Source organism: Petaurus breviceps, unplaced genomic scaffold, assembly GCF_028583685.1.
Source record: "Petaurus breviceps papuanus isolate PSGF00001 unplaced genomic scaffold, PetGlider_PUasm1.0 91133, whole genome shotgun sequence".
Lineage (NCBI taxonomy): Eukaryota > Metazoa > Chordata > Mammalia > Diprotodontia > Petauridae > Petaurus > Petaurus breviceps.
The window spans coordinates 88,362,547-88,388,876 of NW_027187419.1; the positions used below are offsets into that span (position 1 = coordinate 88,362,547).

At 35.4% G+C, this 26,330-nt stretch overlaps 1 protein-coding gene and 1 long non-coding RNA gene across 6 annotated transcripts in view; one reads left to right on the top strand and one right to left on the bottom strand.

Moving 5' to 3' along the window:
- Nucleotides 1–26,330, top strand: part of LOC138155227 (uncharacterized) — a 55,118-nt gene that overhangs the window by 14,498 nt on the left and 14,290 nt on the right. The gene's annotated exons all lie outside the window — the stretch shown is intronic.
- The window catches only part of IFIH1 (interferon induced with helicase C domain 1), a 109,739-nt gene continuing 104,215 nt past the window's right edge, over nucleotides 20,807–26,330 (bottom strand). For 4 of the 5 annotated variants that reach the window (XM_069080322.1, XM_069080321.1, XM_069080320.1 and 1 more), the window contains 3 exons: nucleotides 25,397–25,587; nucleotides 23,384–23,477; nucleotides 20,807–23,295 (listed from right to left, as the gene is read on the bottom strand). In XM_069080322.1, the coding sequence (XP_068936423.1) occupies nucleotides 23,110–23,295; nucleotides 23,384–23,477; nucleotides 25,397–25,587 (471 nt within the window). In that variant the 3' untranslated portion in view covers nucleotides 20,807–23,109. The remainder of the gene's footprint in view (nucleotides 23,296–23,383; nucleotides 23,478–25,396; nucleotides 25,588–26,330) is intronic. The other variant, XM_069080324.1, reaches the window with a different exon arrangement.

A 26,330-nucleotide genomic window follows, 5' to 3' on the forward strand; every position in this document is an offset into this window, starting at 1 on the left:
TACAACTCAGAAAAGAAATGAGAGAGATGCAAGAATTATGAAGAGTCAACAGTTTGGTAAAAGGGAAACAAAAAAAATTGAAGAAAATAACACTTAAAAAAAAAGAATTGTCCAAATGGTAAAAGAAACACAAAAATTCCTTAAAAAGCAGAATTGGGTAAATGGAAAAAGAGGCACAAACATTCACTGAAGAAAAGAACTGCTAAAAAATATAAGTGTCCAACTAGAAAAAGAGGTACAAGAGCTCACTGAAGAAACTAAGTCCTTAAAAATTAGAATAGGGAGAATGGAAACTAATTACTCCATGAATCATCAAGAAACAATAATGCAAAATCAAGAAAATGAAAAGATAGAAGAAAATGTCAAAAATCTCATTTAAAAAAACTGACCTGGAAAATAGACCCAGGAGAGATCATTTAAGAATGATTGGACTAGGGGCAGCTAGGTGACTCAGTGAGTCAGGAGGACCTGAGTTCAAATCTAGCCTCAGACACTTGACACACCTACTAGCCATGTGACCTTGGGCAAGTCACTTGCCCAATTGCCCTGCCTTCCCCTTCCAAAAAAAAAAAAAGAATTATTGGACTACCTGAAAGCCATGATCAAAAAAGAGAGAGAGAGAGAGAGAGAGAGAGAGAGAGAGAGAGAGAGAGAGAGAGAGAGAGAGCCTAAGCATTGTATTTCAAGAAATTATGAAGGAAAACTACTGTGGTATCTTAGAACCAGAAGGTAAAATAGAAGTTGAAAGAATTCATCAACCACTTCCTCAAAGAGATCCCAAAAAGAAAACTTCCAGGAATATTATAGCTAAATCTTAGAGTTCTCAGTTTTTTTTTTAATTCATGGAATAAAACAAGCATTTCCATAACAAAGTACAATTAAAAAGATGATTGTAAATGAAACTGCAAGTCTACTATGCACAATTTGCTATTCCTTTCAAATATACAACAAAATTATCACATAAATTTCTCTTTTTTCTTTTTTTCTTCCCTTCCCCCTTATTTTCTATAATGAGAAAATATTGCAAGCAGCCAGAAATAATTTAAATATCATAGAGCCAAAGTCAGGATGACAAAGGATTTAGAAACTTCTAGATTAAAAGATCAGAGGGCTTTGAATATAATATTATAAGAAGCAAAGGAGCTAAGATTACAGCCAATAATCCTACCCAGGAAAATTGACCATAATGCTTCAGGGGAAAAATGAATATTTAAAGAAATAGAAGACTTTCAAGCATTCCTGATGAAAAGATAAGAGTTGAATAGAAAATTTTACTTTCAAATCAAGACTTGAGAGAAGCACAAAAAGGTAAATGGTAAAGAGAAATCATAAGGGATTCAATAAAGTTTAGCTTTTTACATTCCCATATGAGATGATACTTGTAACTCCTAAGAAATTTATCATCATTAGGGCAGTTAGAAGTATAAATAGAGAGAGGGCATAGGTATGAGTTGGCTATGATGGGATTATTTCTTTTTTTTTTTTTTTTTGCTTTTTGAAGGGGGAAGTGGAGGGCAATTGGGGTTAAGTGACTTGCCCAAGGTTGCATGACTAGTAAGTGTTAAGTGTCTGAGGCCAGATTTGAGCTCAGGTCCTCCTGACTCCAGGGCTGCTGCTCTATTCACTACACCACCTAGCCATCCCAACAGGGTTATTTAAAAAAAATAATAAATTTAGAAGGTAAGAAAGAGGGATGTAATGGGAGAAAGGAGAGAAAGAAAGGGGGAAAATTATTTCATATAAAAGAGGCATGAAAGGAAGAGCTTTTACAATGGAGGGGGAAATGGTGTAGGGTGGCAGGCAACGCTTAAAACTTACTCTTATTGGAATTGGCTCAAAGAGGGAATAACATACATACTCAGTTGGGTATATAAATCTGTTTTACCCTACAGGAAAGTAGGAGGGGTAGAAAATAAGAGAAGGTGTAGGGGGCTGGGGACAAAATAAGAGAAGGTGTAGGGGGCTGGGGACTGATGGATGGGATAGCAGATTAAAGGAGGAAGTAGTCAAAAGCAAGACAGACTTCTGAGGAGAAACAAGGGGGAGAGAGAGAGAGAGGGAGAAGGATAAACAGGGAAAAACTAGGATAGAGGAAAATACACAGTAATCATAACTGTGAATGTGAATGAGATGAAAAAATGGAAGTGGATAGCAGAATAGATTAAAAACCAGAATCCAGCAATATGTTGTTTATAAGAAACACACTTGAAACAGAGAGACACACACAGAGTAAAAAATAAGGGGTTGGAGCAGAATCTATTATGCTTCAGCTGAGGTTAAGAAAAAAGCAGGAATAGTAATTGTGATCTCAGATAAAGCCAATGCAAAAAGAGACCTAATTAAAAGAAATAAGCCAGGAAACTACATTTGTCTAAAAGATACCATAGATAATGAAATCATGTCAATATTAAATATCATAGCATACAAATTTCTAAAGGAAAAGTCAGATGAGTTACAGAATGAAATAGAGAGTAAAGCTATACTAGGGAACCTCAACTTTTCCCTCAGAACCAGATAAATCTAACCATATAATAAACAAGAAATAAGTTAAGGAGATGGATAGGGTTTTAGAAGAGTTATATTTGATAGACTTCTGGAGAAAACTGAATGGGAATAGAAAGCTGTACATGGCACCTTCACAAAAACTGACCACATATTAGGGCATAAAACCTCACAACCAAATGCAGAAAAGCAGAAATATTAAATGCATCCTTTTCACATCATGTTGCCATAAAAATTACATTCAATAAAGGACTGTGGAAACACATTAAAAATTAATTGGATACTATATAATCTAATCCTAAGGAATAAGTGGGTCAAGGAACAAATCATAGAAATAATAATTTCATTAAAGAGAATTACAACAATGTAACAACATACCCAAATTTATGGGATGCATCCAAAGTAGTACTTAGGGGAAAATTTATATGTCTAAACACTTATATCAATAAAATGGAGAAAGAAAATCAATGAATTTGGCATGCAACTTAAAAAAAATTGAAAAAGAACAAATTAAAAATTCCCAATTAAACACCAAATTGAAAATCCTGAAAGTCAAAGAAAAGATCAATAAAACTGAACTAATAAATAAAACTAAGAGCTGCTTTTAGGAATAAAAACAATAAAATAGATAAACCACTGATTAATTTGATTAAAAAAAGAAAGACAACCAAAATACCAGTATCAAAAATGAAAAAGGTGAATTCACCATGAATGAAGATGAGATTAAAGCAACTGCTAGTATCTATTTTACACAATTGTATGCCATAAATCTAACAATCTAAGTGAAATGGATGAATATTTTAAAAAATATAAATTGTCCATATTAACAGAAGAGAAAATAGAATATTTAAATAACCCCATTTTAGAAAAAGAAATTTACTAAGCCATAAGTGAGCTCTGTAAGAAAAAATTCCCAGGACCAAATAGATTCACAAGCGAATACTAACAAGCAGTTAAAAAACAATTAATTCCAATACTGTATATACTATTTAGAATAGACAAATACCTTCTACAACACAAATATGGTGCTGACACCTAAACCAGGAAGGGCAAAAACAGAGAAGGAACCCCATAGGCCAGTTTCCCTAATGAATATTGATACGGAATTTTAAATAAGATATTAGCAAGGAGATTATATCAATATAACACAAAGATCATATACTTTGACCATGTGGGATTTATAGCAGGAATGCAGGGCCGGTTCAATATTAAGAAAACTTATCAGCAAAATTGACCTTAACAATTAAAAAAATCATATAATTATCTCAATAGATGTTATCATGTACATTTTTTCTTGTTTTAAAAAAATTATTTTATGGAATGAAACAAGAATTTCCATAACATAGCACATTAAAAAAGCATTTGCACATGAAACTGCAAATCCACCATGTACAACTTGCCATTCCTTTTAAATATATAATAAAGTTATCATGTAAACTTTTTTTTCCTTCCCCCTCCCACCAGAAAAAAGCTTTTGACAAAATACAATAGTCATTCCTATTAAAATCACTAGAAAGCATAAGAAAAAGTGAAGCTTTCCTTAAAATGATAAGTAATATCTATGTAAAGTCATCAGAAAGCATTGCTCTGCAATGGAGATAAGCTAGAAGCCTTCCCAATAAGATCGAGGTGAAGCAAGAATGACAATTATATCACCACTATTACTCAATATTGTACTAGAAATACGAGCTATAGCAATAAGAGGAGAAAAAGAAATTGAAGGGATTAAAATAGGTAATGAGGAAAAAAACTATCACTCTTTGCAGATTATATGATGGTATTGTCAAACAATACTAGAGAATCCATTAAAAAACTAGCTGAAATAATGAACAACTTTAGGAAATAAACCCACAAAAATCATCAATATTTCTATATATTACCAACAAAGTCCTGCAGTGAAAGATCAAAAGAGAAACTTCATTTTAAAAGACTGCAAACAATATAAAACGTGTGGATGTGTAACTGCCAAGACAAACCCAAGAACTATGTTGTTTGTCCTTTATTTTCAAAGAGAACCAATGACATCACAAGGTGATTAATTGGATTTAAATGAGGAAAAGTTGCACAAAGTTGTCAGCCTCAGTCTCTCTTCCAGAGTCACAAAAGTCCAGTGGCAAGACTGAAGTCAAAATGACTGACAATGACCTGGGATGCAGTGGAGGACCTTGGTGTCTTTGATGCTTGACCAAGCTCTAAGCGCTGCACAGCACTTGCTTCAGCTGCCTTCATGGCCATTGGAACAAATTGTTCTCATCCTCCCATTCTGCCAGGGAAAGTCTTCACATGCTTGTGGGTAGACATACTCCTAAGTATGGTAGATATGGTGTTCAGGGAAGATTAGCGACTTTATTGTAAGGGCTTGCTGAGCCCTTTTCGGGGCTGCAGATCTACCTTTGGTGTACACCTGTCATCAAACTCTCACCTGTGGCCCCAAAAGCTATCGTATGTGCAGTGACCACACTCCAGTAAAACCATCTCAGCAGATGGGCTAGAGAAAGTTAAGGGTAAACTACAGGCACAGGAACCACATGAACACAATTACAAAATACTTCATACGAATAAAGTCAGATAGAAGCAATTGGAGAAATATTAATTGCTTGTGGGTAGACCAAGTCAACATAATACAAATGACAGTTTTACCTAAACTAATTTATTCACTGCTATATCAAACTACCAAAAATTATTTTATAGAGCTAGAAAAAATAATAACAAAATTCATCTGGAAGAATAAGAGGTCAGGAATATCAAGGGAATTACTGAGGAAAAAATGTAAAGGAAGGTGGCCAGATCTCAAACTGTATTACAAAGCAGTAATTATCAAAACAATCTGGTACTGGCTAAGAAATAGAGTGGTCGATCAATGGAATAGGTTAGGTACACAATACACAATAGTAATTGATCATAGTAATCTAGTATTTGATAAATGCAAAGATCCAAGCTTTTGGAATAAGTACTCATTATCTGACAAAAATTTCTGGGAAAACTGGAAAACAGTTTGGCAGAAACAGTATAAACTAGTATCTTACACTATATACCAAAGTAAGGTCAAAATGCGTACATGATTTAGACATAAAGGGTGGTACCATAAATAAATTATGGGAGCATGGAAAATTTTACCTGTCAGATCTATGAACAAAGGAAGAATTTATGACTGAGGAATTGATAAAAGATCACTACAGGATACAAAATGGATAATTTTGATTACATTAAATTTAAAAAGTTTTGCACAAACAAAACCAGTGCAGCCAAGATTAGAAGGAAAACAGGAAACTGGGGGAAATTTTTTCTAGCAAATTCCTCTGACAAAGGCCTTATTTTCCAAATATATAAAGAACTGAGTCAAATTTATAAGAATATGAGTCATTGGGGCGGCTAGGTGGCACAGTGAATAGAGCACTGGCCTGGAGTCAGGAGGACCTGAGTTCAAATCCAGCCTCAGACACTTAACACAAAAACTAGCCATGTGACCTTGGGCAAGTAACTTAACCTCCATTGCCATACCTTCCCCCCTCCAAAAAGAAAAAACAAAGAATATGAGTCATTCCCCAAGTGGTAAATGGTCAAAGGATATAAGCAGGCAGTTTTGAGAAGAAATCAAATATATTTATAGTCATATGAAAATAAGTTCTAAATCATTATAGATTAGAGAAATATAAATTAAAACAATTCTGAAATGCCACTTCACACCTATCATATTGGCTAATATGACAGAAAAAGGAAATGACAAACATTGGAGAGGATGTGGAAAAATTGGGACACTAATGTGTTGTTGATGGAGTTGTGAACTGATCCAACCATTTTGGAGATCAATTTGGAACTGTGCCCAAAGGATTATAAAACTGTGCATACCTTCTGACTCAGCAATGCCACTAATAGATCTATACCCTAAAGAGATCACAGAAAAAGGAAAAGGACCTATATGTACAAAATATTTATAGCAGCTCTTTTTTTGGTGGCAAAGAACTGGAAATCAGGAGGTGGCTCATCAATTAGGTAATGGCTGAAGACATTGTAGTATATGATTGTGATGAAATACTATTGTGCTATGAAAAATAACAAGCAGAATGCTTTCAGACAAACCTGAGAATATGTATGAATTGATGCAAAGTGAAGTAAACAGAACCCAAAGACATTGTACACAGTAACATCAATATTGTGATAAACCAACTATGAATAACTTAGTTTTCTCAGCCAACAATGATTCAAGACTATTCCAAAAGACTTATGATGAAAAATGTTATCCATCTCCAGAGAAAGAACTGATGGAGTCTGAACACAGATTGAAGTATAGTTTTTTTTTGCTTTTATTTCTCTTCCTTATTTTTGCTCTGTTTTCTGTTAGCCATGTTACAAACATGGCTAATATGGAAATATATTTTGCATGACTGCACATGTATAATCTATATCAAATTGTTTGCTTTCTCAAATATGACTGAAGGGAAGGAAGCAGACAATTTGCAACTCAAATGTGTTTTAAAATTTTTTTTAAATGTACATGTAATTGAGAAAAAATAAAATAAGAGGGAAAAAAAAGAAAAAAAGAATTTGCCAGTAGTTTATGGAAAACAAGTTCTCACAATAAACATATGGTACCCTTAAAAAAAATCAGTGCACAACATTTCCTTGTTCCTCCTTCCCAACCTCTAACACTGCTTAGAGAGTTGCTTTGGCTGGGAAATAGGTACTTTAAAATCCCAGAACTAATATTTGTATCAGATGCAGACGTGAGCATGGCCAAAAGATTAAGGGGGATTTGTCATTTATCGTTAGTCAATTAGCTCTGAGTTGGAAAATTGGAACTGGTTGTTTAACTGAATTTTCCCCATGTCTGTACTGAAAGATGAAATGGGTTGGATAATCTTACAGACTGACAAAGGTACAATTACATCATACCACAAACTAAAGGCAGGGCAGAAACTGGAAAGGGCCCCAGAACAGAGGAGTTTTGTGACCTGAAACCCTTAAAAGCTCATTACTCTGCATTTAATGCAACCCATTTTCCTGACCTTTCTAGAAAAGAAATTCAAGCATTTTACTTGGTTTGTGTCCTCAGTGACAAAAATATCAGTTAGCTCAATTAGTTAAAAACAAAAACAAAAACTAGCTAGTTAAAAAAAATGACTGACGGGGGGGGTAGAGAAAGATAAAGTAGCCAGAGTGTATTATAGTCTTTGGTTTTGGGGAGAGGGAGTGTGGGGGACATAGTATACCTGAAGGGTAAAAAGTTTGCTTTACAAAACTCTACTAAATAAAAAGGACTCTGAGTTATTCTAAACCTGACCATTGAGGTAAGAGAATTCTATCAGATATAATTTAGCAATCAATATATGTAAAGTGAAAAAGAAAAACCAGTTGATTGCTGAATAAACCTTAGAGATTAGGGAAGGAAATAAGTGTGCATATGTGTGTGTGCGCGCGCGTGCGTATGTATGTATATATACATTTATATGTGTGAATACATACATATATATATATGTATCTATATAGCCCCAGCTATGTGCCAGGCACTGTCCTAAGAACTTTTGACAAATATTATCTCATTTATCCTCATTTTACACTTGAAAAAAGACTGAGGCAAACAGAGGTTAAGTGACTTACTCAGGGTCAAACAGTTAAATGTCTGAGTTCTAGATTTAAATTCAAGTCTTCCTGATTCCAGGCCCAGCCCACTTTCTACTACACCACCAGCAGCCTCTAGTATTAGATCATACACCACTAAAAAAAACTGGTATAACTATGAGATAAAAAATATGCTAAATTATAAATCATATTTAATTCAAAAATTATTTTTTCCTTATCTCCAATCATGCTATATTTTAATATTCTTTATATTTTCACCAAGCCTACATGGTGGAGTCCCTACTTCTCATTTCTTTTCATTCTTTTGACTCATTCTTCCTTTTCTCTTGAGAATATTTCTTTCCTCATGTAACTCCCCTCTTCAAGAACTTACAGTGACTTCTTATTACCTGCCAGATATGCTTTAAACTCCTTAGTATCTATGCTTTCCAACTGGCCCTTATCTATTTAGGATTATCTACCACTCTTCCTCAATAAGGTATTTTTTTGACCCTAATTCTTCCCCCTCCTTCCCTTCAAACATTGGCAAACCATACTCATGGATCACTGTTACACTTGTTCGTGTTGTTTTCTCTTTGTCCTTCTCTGTTCCTTCCCCAGTTCAACAAGTTATCTCTGCTTTGTCTATTCCAATTTCACCCTTTCTTTAAAGTCCATCATCCCATCTCTTCCACAAAGTTTTTCTCAATCTGATCTCTTCTATCTCTGATCTAATAGTCTGTACTGTACAACTGACATGATGCTTTATATTTTTGTGTAATTCATAGCTCCTCAAGAAAGTGAGAAATTCCTCAGGTTCACAAACTTCCTTTTTTTAATCCTTTATCTGCCTAGCATAGTCTTAGGGAACTAACATTTAACAATTTTATTGTGATTTGCTCTGGCTTACTTCAATAAATATGTATTAAGTGTTTATTTGCTTTTTTTTTTTTTGGAGGGCAGTTGGGGTTAAGTGACTTGCCCAAGGTCACATGGCTAGTTTTTGTGTTAAGTGTTTGAGGCCGCATTTGAACTCAGGTCCTCCTGACTCCAGTCATTCACTGTGCCACCTAGCCACCCTGTATTAAGTGTTTATTATGCGCAGAACATTATACCGGGCATTAGGGAGAGAGAAAACAAAGAGTTTGCCCTAGAAAAGCTTACAATTTTTTTGGAGATAGCATAAGAAGGAAGGAAGGGAAGAAGGGAGGAAGGAAGGAAGGAAAGAAGAAAGGAAGGAAGGAGGAAGGGAGGAAGGAAGGGACAGAGAGAGGGAGGGAAGAAGGAAGGAAGGGACAGAGAGAGAGAGGGAGGAAAGACATAAACGAAACATTTAGAGAACAACTGTATGCAGTAACAATACTTTACATTTATAAAGATTTTTAAACACTTTATATCTTCCTAAACAATAGATCACAAACCCACTTCTGGTGTGCTTCCCCTTTAGAAACCCCTTCACAAATTCAGTAGATTTAGTTCTTTAACAAAGGTAACTACTATAAAGGCAGGTAAGAGTTGTAGTGACAAAGCATTTCCTCCTAATCCAGGGGCACCGTCTCCCAGAAATACAAAGTCCAGGAGGGAGAAAGAATGGACTCTCTTAAAGTATAGGTGATAGTGAAGCTATGTGTGTAGGATACACATGTGACTGAGGCAACTCATAATTGTCTCCCTGGAGGATCTTTAGATATGCTCTGGAGGGCATGGTATGAATGATAGATGAGTTATTCTGAGGTTGAGATGAGTAGGCTCTTTGAGGAACACAGTGTGTCTCTCTGTGGTACTGGTGGCTCAACTGGACTTGCCTTTCCTTGCAACTCTATTTTAGTACTGCTTGGGAAGCACATGAATTCATGTTTTGAAATTTAGACATCCCATGAGATGGTAGCTAGATGGGATAGTGGATAGAACACTGGATCTGGAATCAGGAAGACCTAAATTCAAATATGGCCTCAAACACTTACTAGCTATGTGACCCCAGGATAAACTGCTTCTCCAGCCTACCTAACCTGTCTGTAAAATGGGAATAATTATAGTACCTATCTCTCAGGGTCATTGTGAGGATAAAATAAGAAAAAAATTGAAAAGCACATTGTAAACCTTAAAATACTTTATAAATATTAGTTACTATTATTGTAGCATATATATGTATATATATATATATATTATTTTTTTCCAATGGTATTTTCTATGCTTTGAGTGCATTGATGGTAAGGTGAATTAATTGGCAACAGTAAAAGAAGTGAATTCAAGCAGTGGATTCAGTTTTTTAATTGCAAAATTTGTAATTTTTCTCTTGTAAGATTTGCTGTTTGTTTGGATTCAGACCATGAAATGATCTGGCTATCAAAATACATTTTTAAAGACTTTGTGGTTTTTTGTTCCGTTCCCAAATTATCTTCTTGTTAGTGAATTGGTCATAACCCCCTGAGTCATTTCCTTTGTGGAGTACAGAGTTTATACATTGGAAAAGAGGAATATTTGAAAATTGCAAATTCTCATGAAATTGTTCTTTGTCTTTTGGGGCTATTTTTCCCTTTGATGTTTTATTTCATTTCAAAACTAAATTTTATTTTGAAAACTTACTATTGAACATCAATACAATAAATGGAACTTTTTCAATAGCTTTAAATTTTAATTAAGAAATTACTATGTATAAAGTATTATGACTTTTTGATCTGTTCTTCTAGGTCACTATCAAAATTCCATAATTTCATTTTTAATAACTTTTCCTCTTCATAGTTCTCATGTATTTGATTCTCCAGGTTCTGCTTTTTACTTTATTTTTTACTTTGCCTTATTTCATAAAGGTATTTTTTTTTATTTGGGGGGAGGGTATTCTTCCTACTTGACAGTTTTGATGGAATTATAGTATTACATTACATTAGTGTACCATGATATAGTCCATGATTCCTGTATTTTTGAAAATTAGGTTGCTTCCAGCTTTTTTTTTTGTAATTACATATTATACTTTTATGAAAATCTTTAGACAGAGAGTTCTTTTTAAAAAAATTTGCAGGCTATATTCCCAATAATGGAATTATTGGATCAAATGATACAATTGTTTTTGTAAATTTTATAGTCTTGTGCCAGATTGTTCTCTAAAACATTTCATCTCTATAACCCTTTATAACCCAATGGAGTTCCAGTTTGAATTAAGAACTTCAGGAAAGCACTTACAGTTAAGGAGATAATTCAGATGTATTGTAATGGTAAACAGGAACAGGTTTCAACCAGCAGCCCAGTCTGTAGTAAGTATAATGCACAGTAGGGCCAAATATCTGTACACCATCTCAGATGTCAGATTCCCATTTATGGAGGCATGGTGGATTCTGTATCTAAAATCTATTAGGAATGCCCTCTGGCAGTCCAAACTACCATGTCTCTAAGCCTAATCTGTGTTGACAGATGAGTTACTCTGATGAGGATGTGTGGTATCCACAGGGAGAGGTCTTTATACCTCTTAGGAGCTGGGTAGAAAAGTACCTGGTCTTTTCATTGAAGCCAACTCACACAGGATGTTAGGTTTGTAACTATGTCATTTTTTCAAGGCCTTATTAGCCAGTTTTACACAGATGTATGCAAAACAAAAAAATACAAAAATACCCCAAACATGAAGCATGAGTTCAAGGTGAGGGATACACCCTACCCTAAACTAGATGAGAAAGTCAAGAACTAACTGATTTCTAGAGTATGGAAAATAAGCAAAAAAGCAAAACTGAGGAGGCTACGTCTGTCACCTAAAATACAGAGTCTGTGGCGTCTGGGCCTTCCAAGACATTTCAGAGCTCCACAACCTCACACTGTGGTCCACTGCACCACGCCGCTATTGAGTTGTTTTCTATTCACAGGATCAGTCAGAGAGCTGGAGCTGGAAAAGATTTGCTTCAAAGATGGGATCTGAACTTAACTTTTCTGATTGCAGAGTCAAGGCTCTTTCCATACCGGCAAATTACTGGCAATTTGCTAGATATGAGGTGGTACCTCTTAGCTGTTTTTATTTGCACCTTTTTTTTTTGCTTTTTTTTGGAGGGCCATTGGGGCTAAGTGACTTGCCCAAGGTCACACAGCTAGTTTTTTTGTGTGTTAAGTGTCTGAGGCTGGATTTGAACTCAGGTCCTCCTGACTCCAGGGCCAGTGCTCTATTCATTGCACCACCTAGTCACCCCTATTTGCACCTTTTTTGATAATTAGTGAAGCAGAACATTTTTCTAAGTGAGTATTAATGACTTCTGTTTCCTTCTGTGAAAATTGACTTCTCATATCCTTTGACTATTTATGCCCTTGTTATTTTAGGTTTTCTATTCCACCAGAATATCATACTCCCCATCTTTCTTCACCTATAGCAAGGTCATATTTTCTTAGCATAACTAAACTTACCCTGCTGTAATGGTAATGGGAATTTGAAGATCTTCCCTGTCCTTAATAGGTCAAATGTAATCACATGGAGCCCATGGTGGGAGAAGCTTACTGAAAGGGTGGAACAGGAAGGGTGGAGCAAGAAGGAGCAGAGGAGAGCAGGAGCAGAGCTAGGAGCATGCAGAGTGTATTATTATTATTACTATTGCTTTTTTGGAGGGGGGAAAGTAGGGGAATTGGGGTTAAGTGACTTGCCCAAGGTCACATGGCTAATAAGTGTTAAGTGTCAAGGCCGGATTTGAACTCAGGTCCTCCTGATTTCAGGACCGGTGCTCTATTCACAGCACCACCTAGCTGCCCCTGGGAGCATGCTGAGTGGAGCAGAGCAGGTAGTGTGAGAGAGAGGGGGGCATTTTTAATTAAGGGGGCCTATTTTGTTTTGAAGGCTGACAGAGGGAAGGCTTGAAGATGTTGATGCTTGCTGCATCGGTTATGTGTACCAGCTTCTTGATTGCTATGATGAATTTGGTTTTCTGGTGTTGGGATTCACATTTCTGGTGTTTGAATAAATGTTTTAGTCCTGTCTTCCATGTGGAGAGTCTGTTACATTTTGTGATTCAGAACTACACCAGCATATTCATAGCTATCGTGGGGATTCTGAATATCACATTGGTGTTATACCTGCCCCTAGAGTGACTCAAATTAAACTCCATGAGGGCAATACCTATTTCTTATTCATATTTGTATCTCCTCAGCATCTATTATAACATTCTACATATGATACATTCTTAACCATATTCATAGACTTGAATTGGACAAGCTCTAAGCTTAGTACTTCATGCAAATAAGTGTATAATGGGAAATTTCCAATATACATACTGACTTCTTCCCTTTTAATTTCATGATAGTTATCAATGGCTGTCTCCATTTATGCTAATAGTTGGAAAATGCAGTATAGCTTAACAAATCTTTAGCAGTAGTAGCCTAGATTGTTATACATAGATGATATTTTGGGGTCTATTGTTTCTTTGTGTTACTTTGTCTCATTCACTTTCTAAATCTTCAATGTTTTATTATCTTTCCAAATTACTGCATGTTTTTGACCATGTACATATTATTACTTTACTTTTCTCAGTGAAACTGTCTTCCCATCTCTTTCTGTGCATGTTTATATATTATATACATATATAATATTTTATATATCATATATATTACGCTATATATGTATGTATGTATGTTCTGTCAGGCTATCCTTGCCTCTCCCCTTCCTGCAGCGTCATTTTATTTCTTGTTCTTAATAGATACATACGAAGACAAAAAATTTACCTTTTATTATTTGTTGTATTTGTTGAATGAAAAACCACAACCATTAACCACCATACAAGAACTTAACTAGCCTCCTTAGGACTCGGTTTCCTCATGCATATAATGAGAATCTCCAAGCTCTAAAGTTTACACTAAAACAAATAATCCTCATGACAGATGAAATCTATATACAAGTAAAAAGAAAACATTAATTTTTTAAACTTTTTCCACCTATTGTTTATTTTTGGCATTTTGTTCTGTTTTCCTCCCATAGATTCTTAATCAGGAGGAAAAAAAAAACCCTTCTTTTCCTAGTCTGGACTTATGTAACAAAATTAACTTAACATACCTGTCGAATCAATGACTTGAAGAATGGAGACTGTACTTTTAGAACAAGATAAATACCTTTTAGAGTAATGATAACCTATAATTCTAGAAATCTGAATATAGTAAATTAATTTCAGAAATGTAGGGTAGGCTGCATGATCAAGCTCTGATATTATAAGGAGGACAGGATAAGTAGCTCTGATTATTGAATAATGGCGATGAAAACAAAGCTATATGAATTCACTTTAGAAAAAAAGCAGCAATGTGACTAATCCATTCATTTCAAACATCTTCATTATGTTCCAATGCTTGAAGCTGAATATGAATAATAAGCAACTTGTACTGCTTATTAAGATGCCCAAAATGTATAGACTGATAATTCAGTAATCTATTTCTTTCTTGAATACATAAATATTCAAAGTCAGATGGGACAAAGAGGGGAAGGTAAGTACAAAGGAAGACAGAAGATTAGTTTTGAAAGAAGTAACTACTTTCAAGGAATGTTTATTTTGGGAAGCCTATATCACCCAAATGGCTTATGAAACCTTGTTATTAAGGGCTTCTTTGGCAAATGGCAAACTGATTATGAATGAAAATCTTTGAAAAATAAGCATGCTTCATCAATAATATTTGAAGTGTTCAGCATTTTTGCCAACTAGAGAATTCTTTCTTACAATGTAGATTGTAATTGTTCTTAGCAGATATCATTGAATTGCTGTAAAAGAAAAAAAATCACCTAGTGGCCAACCTTCTAGCAATGAACCTCTCCAAGTATAGCTAGGTTTGTCCTTAAGATCACCGGCCTATACCCCATCAACAGACTTTTACTCTTGTCCTCCACTGAAGTGTTTACTCCAATACCTAATGGAAGTAAACCTTGAGTTCAAGACTAGAGTTGTGGCAGATCCCACCCAAGATGGATAGTCTTCTTTTATGGGACCCCTGATGGAATAATAAAAAGTTTACCTTTATGTAGCACTTAACAGTCATAAAGAACTTGAGCATACACTATCTCATTGAATCTCTTTATTAATTGACAAACATTTATTAAACAACTCTTTTTGTGCTTAAAGGCATTGTGGTAGGCATCAGGGCAGATTTGAAAAACAAAATAAGACAGAGTATTGCCTACTTATTCATTCATTTCTTTATTCAACAAACATTTATTAAGTGTGTGAAAAACACTGGAGAAGACACAAATCTTTGATAAGGGTATGGTGCCAGCCTTTGTAAAGTGTAGAATCTCTAGTAGGAAAAGATGTTTCAAGCAGAGATAACCACAATACTCAATCAATTAATCAATCAACAAGCACTCATTAATCATCAGTTTATATACCAGGCACTATGCTAGATGCCAGAGCTGGCAAGACAAGGAATAAAATAATCCCTCCGGTCAAAGATCTTACCTTCTAATGTGTATACAATGATATATGTATGTATATGTATGGTGAATAAAGAAATGTATGAATGCAAGGCATAGCCCAGAGCTTAGCTCTAGGTCATGCCCACTTATCTCCCTGGTGTTGGCGGGTTGGGGGTGAAAGTGGGTGTTTCTTACAACCAGATCCTCCTAGTCAACAGAGGGTACGTCAGAAAGTTGTTAAGATTAATATTATGTGAAGTCTGGGGAGGGTTTGGAGTGAGGAATGTCACAAAAATTCTAGGAAAGGCAACATGTTGTAATAGATAGAGTTTTAGACAAGTCAGCTGAGGCTTTGAATGTCATTTCCAATAATTACCAGAGGTCAGTCACTTAATCTCTCTGAGGCCATTTCTTCATCTATGAAAGGAATATGAAACTGACAGTACCTGCCTGCTTCATGATGCTATTGTAAAGGTGAAATAATATAAAGTACTTTAAAGTATATAAAATGTAAAGTACTTATGAAGTAAGATAAAGTACTTATGAAGTACTTTATAGGACTAAAAGTAGTATATAAATGTAAGCAATGATAATTTTTGTTATAGAAAGAGAAGCAAAGAAAGCTTCCTGAAGTAGGTAGCATTTGAGTTACACTATAACAGCTGAGTAAAAATACAACAGGCAAAAAAAAGAGGAGTATTGGAAATAGCATGAGTAAAGGCAGAAGTGGGAAAACATATGCATGGTTAGGGGCCAGAAAATAACAATCCAGTTTGCCTGGTCTATAGGGTATATAGAGAGGAATGATGTGCTTAGGCTGAAAACATTTTTATTTTTTTTTTACTACTTTCTGTTCCAGGTTGCATGTTAGGGAAAGGACTTTGATTTTAACTCAAATAGAGAAAAACTTAAGATTTTCTGAGCAGAGAAGTGACATGACTATATATCTGCGCATTAAAAAGATTATTCTGGCTATGGCATGAAGGATAGATTAGAGGGCAGCCGTAGGTGAAATGGGAATACCTGTTAGGAAGCTGTTGCAATAAATAATCCATGAAAGTGGAAATGAGGGCATATAATAGGGTGGAAAGCATATTACTTGAGAGGAAGGGGTGAAAATGAGAGAGGTAACAGAGATGGAAAACATTAAACATTAGAGATAATGGGAGAAAAGTTAAAAAGAACCTTAAGGTTGTGAACATAGAGGGCTGGTGGTGCCACAGAGAGAAATAATGCAATAATACAGAGTGAGAGGTGGGGGAAGATATTAAGCTCAACTTTGGAGATATTGAGTTTGAGGCACCTGTGGTATCCTGGATATTGTGTGGAGGCAGACCTAAAGCTCAGAAAGGTCAGGGTGAAAGAGACAGATTTGGGAGACATCTGTATGACTTCCATGTACTGCCAATACATGTATTGAGGTGGTGGTTGAAGCCATGGAAATAAAGAAGCCTATAGTCTAGTTGGTAAAATACAATAAGGCAAATACATAAGCTATTTTTAAAGGACATAAACGGATAAAGTATGAGCAATGTGTAATAAGGGTTCATGGGAGCAAGTTACCACTTCTGATTGGGATGGTCAGAAAAAGATTTGATGGAAAAATGTAACATTTCATCAAAGGCCTTGAAAAATATATAGAATTTTAAAAGGCAAAGTGTATTTTGGCAAGAACAAAGTAGGGGCAGTTTGGCAGAGAGGTTGTGATCAGACTTGGGCATTAGGGAGACTAATTTGACAGTAGGGTATAGGATGGGCTGAAGGGGAGATTGGCTGGAGGTGGGGAGAGCTGCTGAGAAGCTATTGGGGTAAACAGTTAAGAGGTAATAAAGGCCTGAGCCAGGCAAACTGTAAAGAAAGGGAGAGGATTGGATGCTAGATCATAAGAAGCTAGGATCAAAGATTTAAAGCTGAAAGGGACCTTAGCTTTCATAGACTCCAACCCCTAAATTTTACAGATGAGGAAGCTGAATCACAGGGAGGTTAAGGGATTTATTTGCCCAGAGTCAGAGGCAGGATTTTTACTGCAGAAGTGAAATCAATAGGACTTAAGAGACTGAAGGGCAATGGTAAGGGAAAAATAAAAAATGGTATCAAGGTCTCAATATGGGTAAATGGGAGAATGTCATTGAAAGAAGTGAATTAAAAAAAACAACAACCACATACCAAAAGATCAAAAGTAAAAAGAACAAAATTATCAAGGTCAAGTAAAACTGAAATGAAGAGATATGTATGAGAAGATATCCCCAAACCATCCTTTCGTGGATGTGGATCCTTAGGTGTTACACATTGCACTTATTTTTTGTCTTTTTTAATGTATCAATCATTTGCTCTGATTCCTTCTCCTCACCACTCTTTAAAAAGTACTATTTGCAATGATTCAAGACAATTTTGAAGGACTCATGATGAAAACTACTATCCATCTACAGAGAGAGAATTGATGAACTCTGAGTGCAAATTGAAGTATAATTTTCTCACTTTATTTTCCTTGTGGATTTTTTTTGGTGACATGGCTAATATAGAAATGTTTTGCATTATTTCACATGCATGAATCATATTGAGCAAAAGAAATTTGGAGCTCAACATTTTTAAAAAGTAAAAATTTAAAAAATTTAAAAAATATTTGCTGTCAATAGTGGAGATAACTATGATGATGTTAAGACATGGAAGACATCGATAAAAACTTAATTTTTTACAGAAAGAAAGAGATGGATAAGTCAGAAGGAAGATGATGAGTTTGGTTTCAGTCAAGCTGAACTTGAGGTGCAAGGGGATGTCTAGTAATCAATTATGAAATGGGACTTGGTTTTGTAAAAAGTGTTGAGTGCCGTAGTTAGAGATTTGGGAATCATTCACATAGCAATAATTTTTGAAACCATGGGAGTTGGTGTTATAAATTGTGAGTCAGGCATATGACTCCATTTTATAGGTGAGTAACAGAAGGTGAGAGATGTTGAGTCTTTCCTGAGCTTCCACAGCTAGTGAGAGATGCAGATTGACTTGAAGCTCCAGTCTTCTGCTCCCTCTTCCCAACAGGGCCATTATCTTCCCATTCCCCTACACTGCCTCTCACCAGATAAATAAGCTTCAATATATAAGGTTAAGCATATCTGGAAAGTGTCTGGACTGCAATTTAATAACACCGGTAAATATCCCCCTCCCAGAGAATATTGCTGTTCTTGACATCAAAGACTCCAATGTAGAAACTGGTGGATCTGGTTTATAAAGGGATTTTGAAAAGCATATACTAACATCATTCTACTATATCCAAATTTCATCTTCAAAGGAGATTTTTATGGAAGACTAATTAATATCATGCAACAAAATGATGTTATGACACATTTGGTAGCAAATATCTAAAAATTTTAAAAACGGCAAATCTGTTTTTTATTGTTCTTTTAAAAAAATAACCAATGACTTAGAAACTATATGGAGTTCAAGAACATATCAAAAACAATCAAACCACAACTATTTATTAACTAAGTCCCAGTGAGTGTGAATAAATGAATTCCCTGAAGTGGTCACATTAGTAAAATTCATACTACATATCTCCACTGGGTTAGAACTAATAACTGTATTTTACATAGCTAAAACTTGAATAGTGCAAATTCAAATACATATACCTGTTCACTAATAACATGGATAATATGAAATCTGACAGAATACCCTTCTTCAAAGAGCTCAAAATGATTTAAAGAAATGTTTTCATTCATTCTCCCAATGCTCTGGTGTAATCATTGCAAAAATATGACTGTATTCTTTGTAAAAATATAAAGTTCAAAGAATTTAGAGAATATCAAGTCCATATTCATCTTCATCTTCATCACTAAATATACAATGTTCTATGTAGTCAAGTTTTGGAAACCTCATAGGCAATTCTACTTACTTTTTGTTCAGTTTCTTTTGGGAATTATTTTTAAAAGCCACCACAAAATTTTTTATCTTGGGACAAGGTAAATACATAGGACCACTTCAGGGGGATTCTTTATTCTAACTAATTAGAACACTGATGGATTCAGGGCCAGGTGCTGAGTTAGGCACTGAAGATACAAAGAAAAAATGAAACAGTTCAAGAAATTACCAGCTTTATTGGGGGACACAGCGCATATATATATATATATATATATATATATATATATATATACACACACACACACACACACACACACACACACACACACACACACACACACACACACATATATGTATTTACTAAATAGATTTTAAAAACTGGAGGGAAGGTGAAACACTAAGCTGGGAGTGTGGTTCTAACAAGGAAGCTTGTCTAGTTGATGCTTAAGCTAAGGAGGAAGTGAATTCCAGGCACAGGGGTCAGCCTCTGTAAATGCATGAAGATGAGATATAGAGTATCCCATGAGAACCAGTAAATCTGGTTTGGCTGTATGTGAAGCGAGTACTGCTCAGTAAAGCTGAAAAGGTAGGCTGACATCATGTTGTGTAAGGGCTTTATACACACCAAAAAACTAAGTTCATATCTGATCCTAGAAGCAGGAGAGAACCATTGGAGTTTATTAGGGAAGTTAGATCTGTGCTTTAGGGAAATCACTTTGACAGCCATGTGGAGGATGGGTTGGAGAAGAAATGTGAAAGAAAACAATGAGGAGGCTATTCCAGTAGTCCACATGAGTGGTCTGTGAACCTGAACTAGAATAGCTATATTCTACTAGCTTGGTTGACAATGAATTCTGTGCTTTAAAGGAATGAAATTTTCTCATATTGATACTCTTTACCATTTAATATCTGACTACTCCTTTTTAAAGCTCAATGCTTTTCCATTATTCCTGGCTAGATCAACAAAACAGTCATTACAAGTACTGGAGACCAAGGAATGTGTCTAATTACAAATTTTCAAACATCATAGATTTAGTTATTAGCCCCTATGGATGCTCATAAGTATTAATGAAAGTGATAGAAATTTTTCTAGTTGTAGTTTTTCTACATGTGACAAAAGACATGTGTGGGACTCCCTCCAGTGCTGGGATAAATATCTGAATAATAGCTACAGTGTGTAATGGATGAATCCAGGAGTTATTAACCCTTTTGTGGGTCACAGTTTCCTTTAGGGGAAGCATATGAATACTTTCTCAGAAAAATGTTTTAAAATATATAAAATACATAGGACTACAAAGGAAACCAATCATGTTGAAATGCCATTATCAACACATTTTAAAAAACAAATTCATAAATTCGCTCTTTAGTCTACAGTTCATTTTTCTTTTAATATAGATAGTTCCTTTTAAATTTTGTCAGTTTCTTGGGCAGGCATCTAGCTGCTAGGCAAAGGAAAAATTTGAAAACAGTACCTGAGCTCTGAATATCACATGATAATTTAACACTGTCTGTGTTACAAAATTAACATTTAGACTAACAGAAAGAATAATTAATTTTAATTCAAATAACATTTATTAGCTACTACATAAGACAAATCCCTGCATTTGAGAAATTTACATTCTATGGGGGGAATAACATGTACATAAATGAGAAAATACAAAGTAATTTCAAAAAGAATAAAGTGGGGGATCAGGAAAGGCCTTGTGCAAGAGATGGCACCTGAACTGTGTTTTGAAGGAAGCTAGGGATCAACAAAGATAATAACTCTGAGAACTATGGTTCTTTGGAAGATTCTATACTATGCTTCCTTTTAGATTCTCTTTCCACAACAGTATACCTATTTTAAGACCCACTGGGCTGAGGTGTTTCATATATTCATCTAAGCAATCTACAATCTATGACTACCCATCTTTATATATGGCTCATTGAGAATGGGCAGTGAGGTGAAATTGTAGCCAATCAAAAATGCAAAAAGAAAAATGTGCACAAATCGTGCACCCTTATTACATGTTAATGAGTTATTTTCTTTGCTGTGACTTACACTGGCATGATATGGCACCATTATTAAAAAATACAAATTAAAAAAACAACCTACATGCTAATTCATGCATACTTCCAATTAAGCACTTGTCAATCAACCAACAAGCATTTATTAAAGACTTACCATGTGTCAGACACTGTGCTAGGTTCTATGGATACAAAAACAAAGAATTAAACAATTCTTACTCTCAAGGAACTTCTTTTTTAAAGTAGTGATTCATGACCTGTTTTGTGTCATAGACCTCTTTGGCAATCTGGTGAAGCCAATAGATTCCTTCTCAGAATGTCTGTAACTGCATAAAGTAGGGTACTAGGAAGTGCAGCGGATAGGGCATTGGGCTTAGAATCAGGAAGACTCATCTTCCATGAGTTCAAATCTGACCTCAGACGTTTATCAGCTGTGTGACTCTGGGGAAGTCACTCAACTCTGTTTGCCTCAGTTCTTCATCTGTAAAATGAGCTGGAGAAAGAAACGACAAACCACTCAAGAAAATCCCAAATGGAGTCATGAAGGGTTGTACACAACTGAAACAACTAGAGAGCAGAATCTTGTATAGTTTCCAGATGCCACTTGAAGAGAGTTCTTTCTCTGTAGTCTGTAGAAGTTCTTTGGAGGCACTTTTTTGTTAAATAATTTGGTTAAATTTTTTTTGGGGGGGGAGAATAGATTAATTTATCCTTTTTGTATTTCATATAATAAATTTTGTTGATCAATATCCATCCAGATCTAGATATTAAAAAAAAAATCAAAAGAACATGGTACTAATTAAGTCAAATGTACTTCTCTATACTGAAGCAGAGGAGGAAGAATCTTCAATAAGTAGCCAAAATTTCTCTTCTTGATATATCAGGAGAGAACTGTACTCTTGTAGCCAAACAGCTGATGTTCAGTAATTATTGTTCACTGATAAAAACTGATTGCCCCTCCTGGTCCTCATGATTCTGGGGGAAAGGGAGGAGGTACCACAGAAAAGTACTTCAACTGGGATTGTTCTGCCTACTTTGGGAATGTTCAATGACTCACATATACAATGCTTGCCTGTTCTCAGCTTTTATGGGAACTAGGAAATATGAGAGTGGAATAGCCACAAGATGACTACCACTCCTGAAAAGAAAGAGGTAAACATTATCTCTCTATGGCATAAATTAGCAGAATCAGGAAATGAAAGTTGGGAATAAATAATAGCAATGACTGATATATAGGAGTGTTACTTATTTAGGTTCTGATTTTCTAGGACTTGTCTTTTTCATTTCTTTTCCTTTTGAGTTCCTGTCTTTTTTGGTAATACTCCTGCCAATTGTCATGAGCCTCACAGGGAACATTAGGGAAGTGAATTTCAAACCAAGCCTATTCTAGTTTCTTCTGCATTATATGATGCTAGCTCCTATTTTTTATTTTTATTTTTTTTGCTTTTTGGTGGGGGGAAGGCAGGGCAGTTGGGATTAAGTGACTTGCCCAACGTTACATGGCTAGTATATGTTAAGTGTCTAAGGCTGAATTTGAACTCAGGTTCTCTTGACTCCAGGGCCGATGCTTTATTCACTGTGCCACCTAGCCACCCTGCTAGCTCCTATTCCTATATTAATCAAATATGGCTTTATTAATCTTTTTATACCTGCTCACTAATAACATGGATAATATGAAATATGACGGAATACCCTTCTTCAAAGAGGTCAAAATGATTTAAAGAAATGTTCTCATTCATTCTCCCAGTGCTCTAGTGTAATCACTGCAAAAATATGACTCTGTATTCTTTGTAAAAATATAAAGTTCAAAAAATTTAGAGAATATCAAGTCCCTATTAATCTTCATCTTCATCACTAAACATACAATGTTCTGTGTAGTCAAGTTTTGGAAACCTCATAGGCAATTCCACCCACTTTTTGTACTGTTTCTTTTGGGGATTATTTTTAAAAGCCACCACAAAATTTTTTATCTTGAGACAAGGTAAATCTAAACCTTTGTTCACCATCATAGTTCCCCAGGCCTGGAAAGAACAGAAAAGAAAAGGTATAAATTAAATACATAGTATATGAAGTCTCATTACTGGCTGAAAGGACAAAAACAACACTTACCTGGCCACATTGACTGCAGATGATCTCACCATTTGTTTGATAGTCTGCTAATTTCTTTTGTAGTGCTTTATTTTCTCTTACAATGTAGAGTTTCCTAAAATTTGACAAGGGATATCAACCAAGTACTTTTGTATGTGCTCAGTCTGAATTGATATTAGAGCTTTGCCCTGCCAAACCAAGTAGCAGGATGTACACAATATCCCAGGTACTCATCTTCAATCAAGAAACACAACTTCATGTTCCCTACTGCGATCTTTATTTTCCAACATTTACTCAAGTTCTTTTGAATTTTTTAAATGATTGTTTTTCTCTGTTCTGCCAAGATACCCCTCCAATCTTAAGAGCATTGCTCAGACTTCCTGAATGCTTTTTTCCTAGTTTTTATGCTCATTTCTCCAAGTAGAGTCTATATTCACACATTGGTCTTGAACTAGCTTCATAGCAGTGGACAAGTCACTTAACTTCTGCCTTCAGTTTCCTCATGTGTAAACTGATGTGTTGCACTAGAAAATACTGGTAATAGCTGACATTTATATAGTATTTTTGTTGTTGTCCAATTGTTTCAGTCATATCTGACACTTTGTGACTCCATTTGGGGTTTTCTTGGCAGAGATACTGCCAAGTGTATAATCACATGTCACAACAATTTTGTGAAGTAGGTAGAGGTAGTACAGACATTATTTTCATTCTACATATAGGGAAATTGAGGCTAAGGGATTGTGTCTTTCCCTATTTCACACAGTAAGTAAATATCAGAAGTTGTATAAAATCTAAGTTTTCCTGACTCCAAGACTTTCCATTATGCCACACCAATACCCAAGATCCTTTCATTTCTAAAATCCAATTCATAATTCTAAGACTACATTCATTTTTTAAATCTCCCACATTTGATTATGAATCCATCTGAAGCAACCATATATAATATTTAATATAAATTTATAGTACCCACTACAGTGTCATACACCAAGGAATCTCAAAAGAATCTCTTGGATTTTTTTTTTTTTTTGCTTTTTGGAAGACAATTGGAGTTAAGTGACTTGCCCAAGGTCACACGGCTAGTTTTTGTGTTAAGTGTCTGAGGCTGGATTTGAATTCAGGTCCTCCTGACTCCAGGGTAGGTGCTCTATTTACTGCACCACCTAGCCACCCCTGATGTCATTAGATTCTTTTTTTTTTTTAAAGCAATCAGGGTTAAGTAACTTGCTCAAGGTTACACGGCCAGTTATTTCTGGGTGTGGTGCTAAATATCTGAGCCCGTATTTGATCTTCAGGTCATCCCGACACTGGAGCTGGTGCTCTTACTCACTGAGCCACCTGACCGCCCCTTCATTAGATTCTTAATAACAAACATTAGATGTTTTGTGTAGACTACATTCCTTCTGTTTTCAAAGATGCTGAGCTTGATTTAAATTAAAGGCTGGATGATCATTTCTTGGGTGATAATCCAAAAATGTCTACTTTGGATATTTCATTGTTCAAATGATGCCATGAAATTAAGATGGTAACTAATGTAACTTCTAACATAGTTATGAAAAACAAGCAGAGATATCCTAGAGCAGGGGTGGGGAACCTGTGGTCTTGAGGCCACACGTGGCCCTTTAGGTCCTCAAGTGTGGCCCTTTGACTGAATTTCAGTTGGATTTAGTCAAAGGGTTGCACTTGAGGACCTACAGGGCCACATGTGGCCTTGTCCTAGAGGTATGGGAGTTAGAATGATATCCCAGCCTTTTTTTTTTTGGGTGGGGTCATGAGTATCATTGCATTGTTGCAATGACCGGTGGTTAAGTTCATTCTGTTACCCATTCACTTGTGGAGAGAAGGAGATGTTCAGTTTTTTTTGTTGGAACAACTCGTTCTCTAAAAGATTGTTTTAGAACTTTGGAGAGGATGGGAGTGCAGAGAACAGAAAATCTCATAATCAACACATGCTGAATGCATTTTAAATGTATCTACAATTAAAACTAGAATACACCCCTTAAGAAAAACCTCAAATATTAAGTAAGAAATGCTTACTTAAATTCCTGTGTCATGTTGACATGATGCATGTTCTCAATCACTTGGATGTTTTCTCCAGAACAGGCCAGCACACTACAGTTTTTACAGAAGAAGGTTATTAATGATGGATTGTCCTTGAATTGCTTTGCAAGACTTTTCTTAGTTTTCATTTTCTTTTCCATTATACTTTGCATTTGTAACTCCAAAATCTGCATCAAAACATAGAATTGAAAGTTGGACTTTTAAAATCCTGGAATACTTTAAAACCTCTAGGCTTTGGGTCACTTACACGCCATGAAAATATTGACCTGTCTATCTTTGCTCTGATGAGTGTAAGCTTTATCGGTTTGAAAAACAAACAAACATATATTACTTAGAGAAAATAAACACTTGGTTCTTGTGCCTTAGCATAGCATTCTGCTCAGGGTAGGTGCTTCAGCAATGATTATTAAATTGTTGAATGTGAGCCTCAAATAAAATGATGGATGTAAAACACTTTGCAAACCTTAAAGTGATATGTAAATACCAGTTAATAGTATTATTAGCCTCTAGTCCTCAAGTCTCCAGTCTGACTACATTCCCTGAAGTTTCTACTGCAATCCTGCTAGGCTCTATACAACAATAAAGGGGTGTGCTGGTAAATATTTAACAACAGGGCCCCGGGGGGGGGGGGAGAATATATACATATACTCTTAAAAGTTTAATTCCTATTGTTAACATTTTTAACAATATCACAAATCAAGCCCTGATTTGTAGCAACTGCCAATTTCTGAACTGTAAATAATCATACCAAAAATTTAACAATCAGCTCTCACAAGTGGTTGGAACTGTCTCCAGCATACCCTGACAATAACTAAAAGTAATCAGTCAATAGGCCTAAACCAGCTAGACACAGTGAGAGGATGATTAGACTTGGAGTCAGGAAGTAAATAAGCATGTGTTTTCTAAGCAA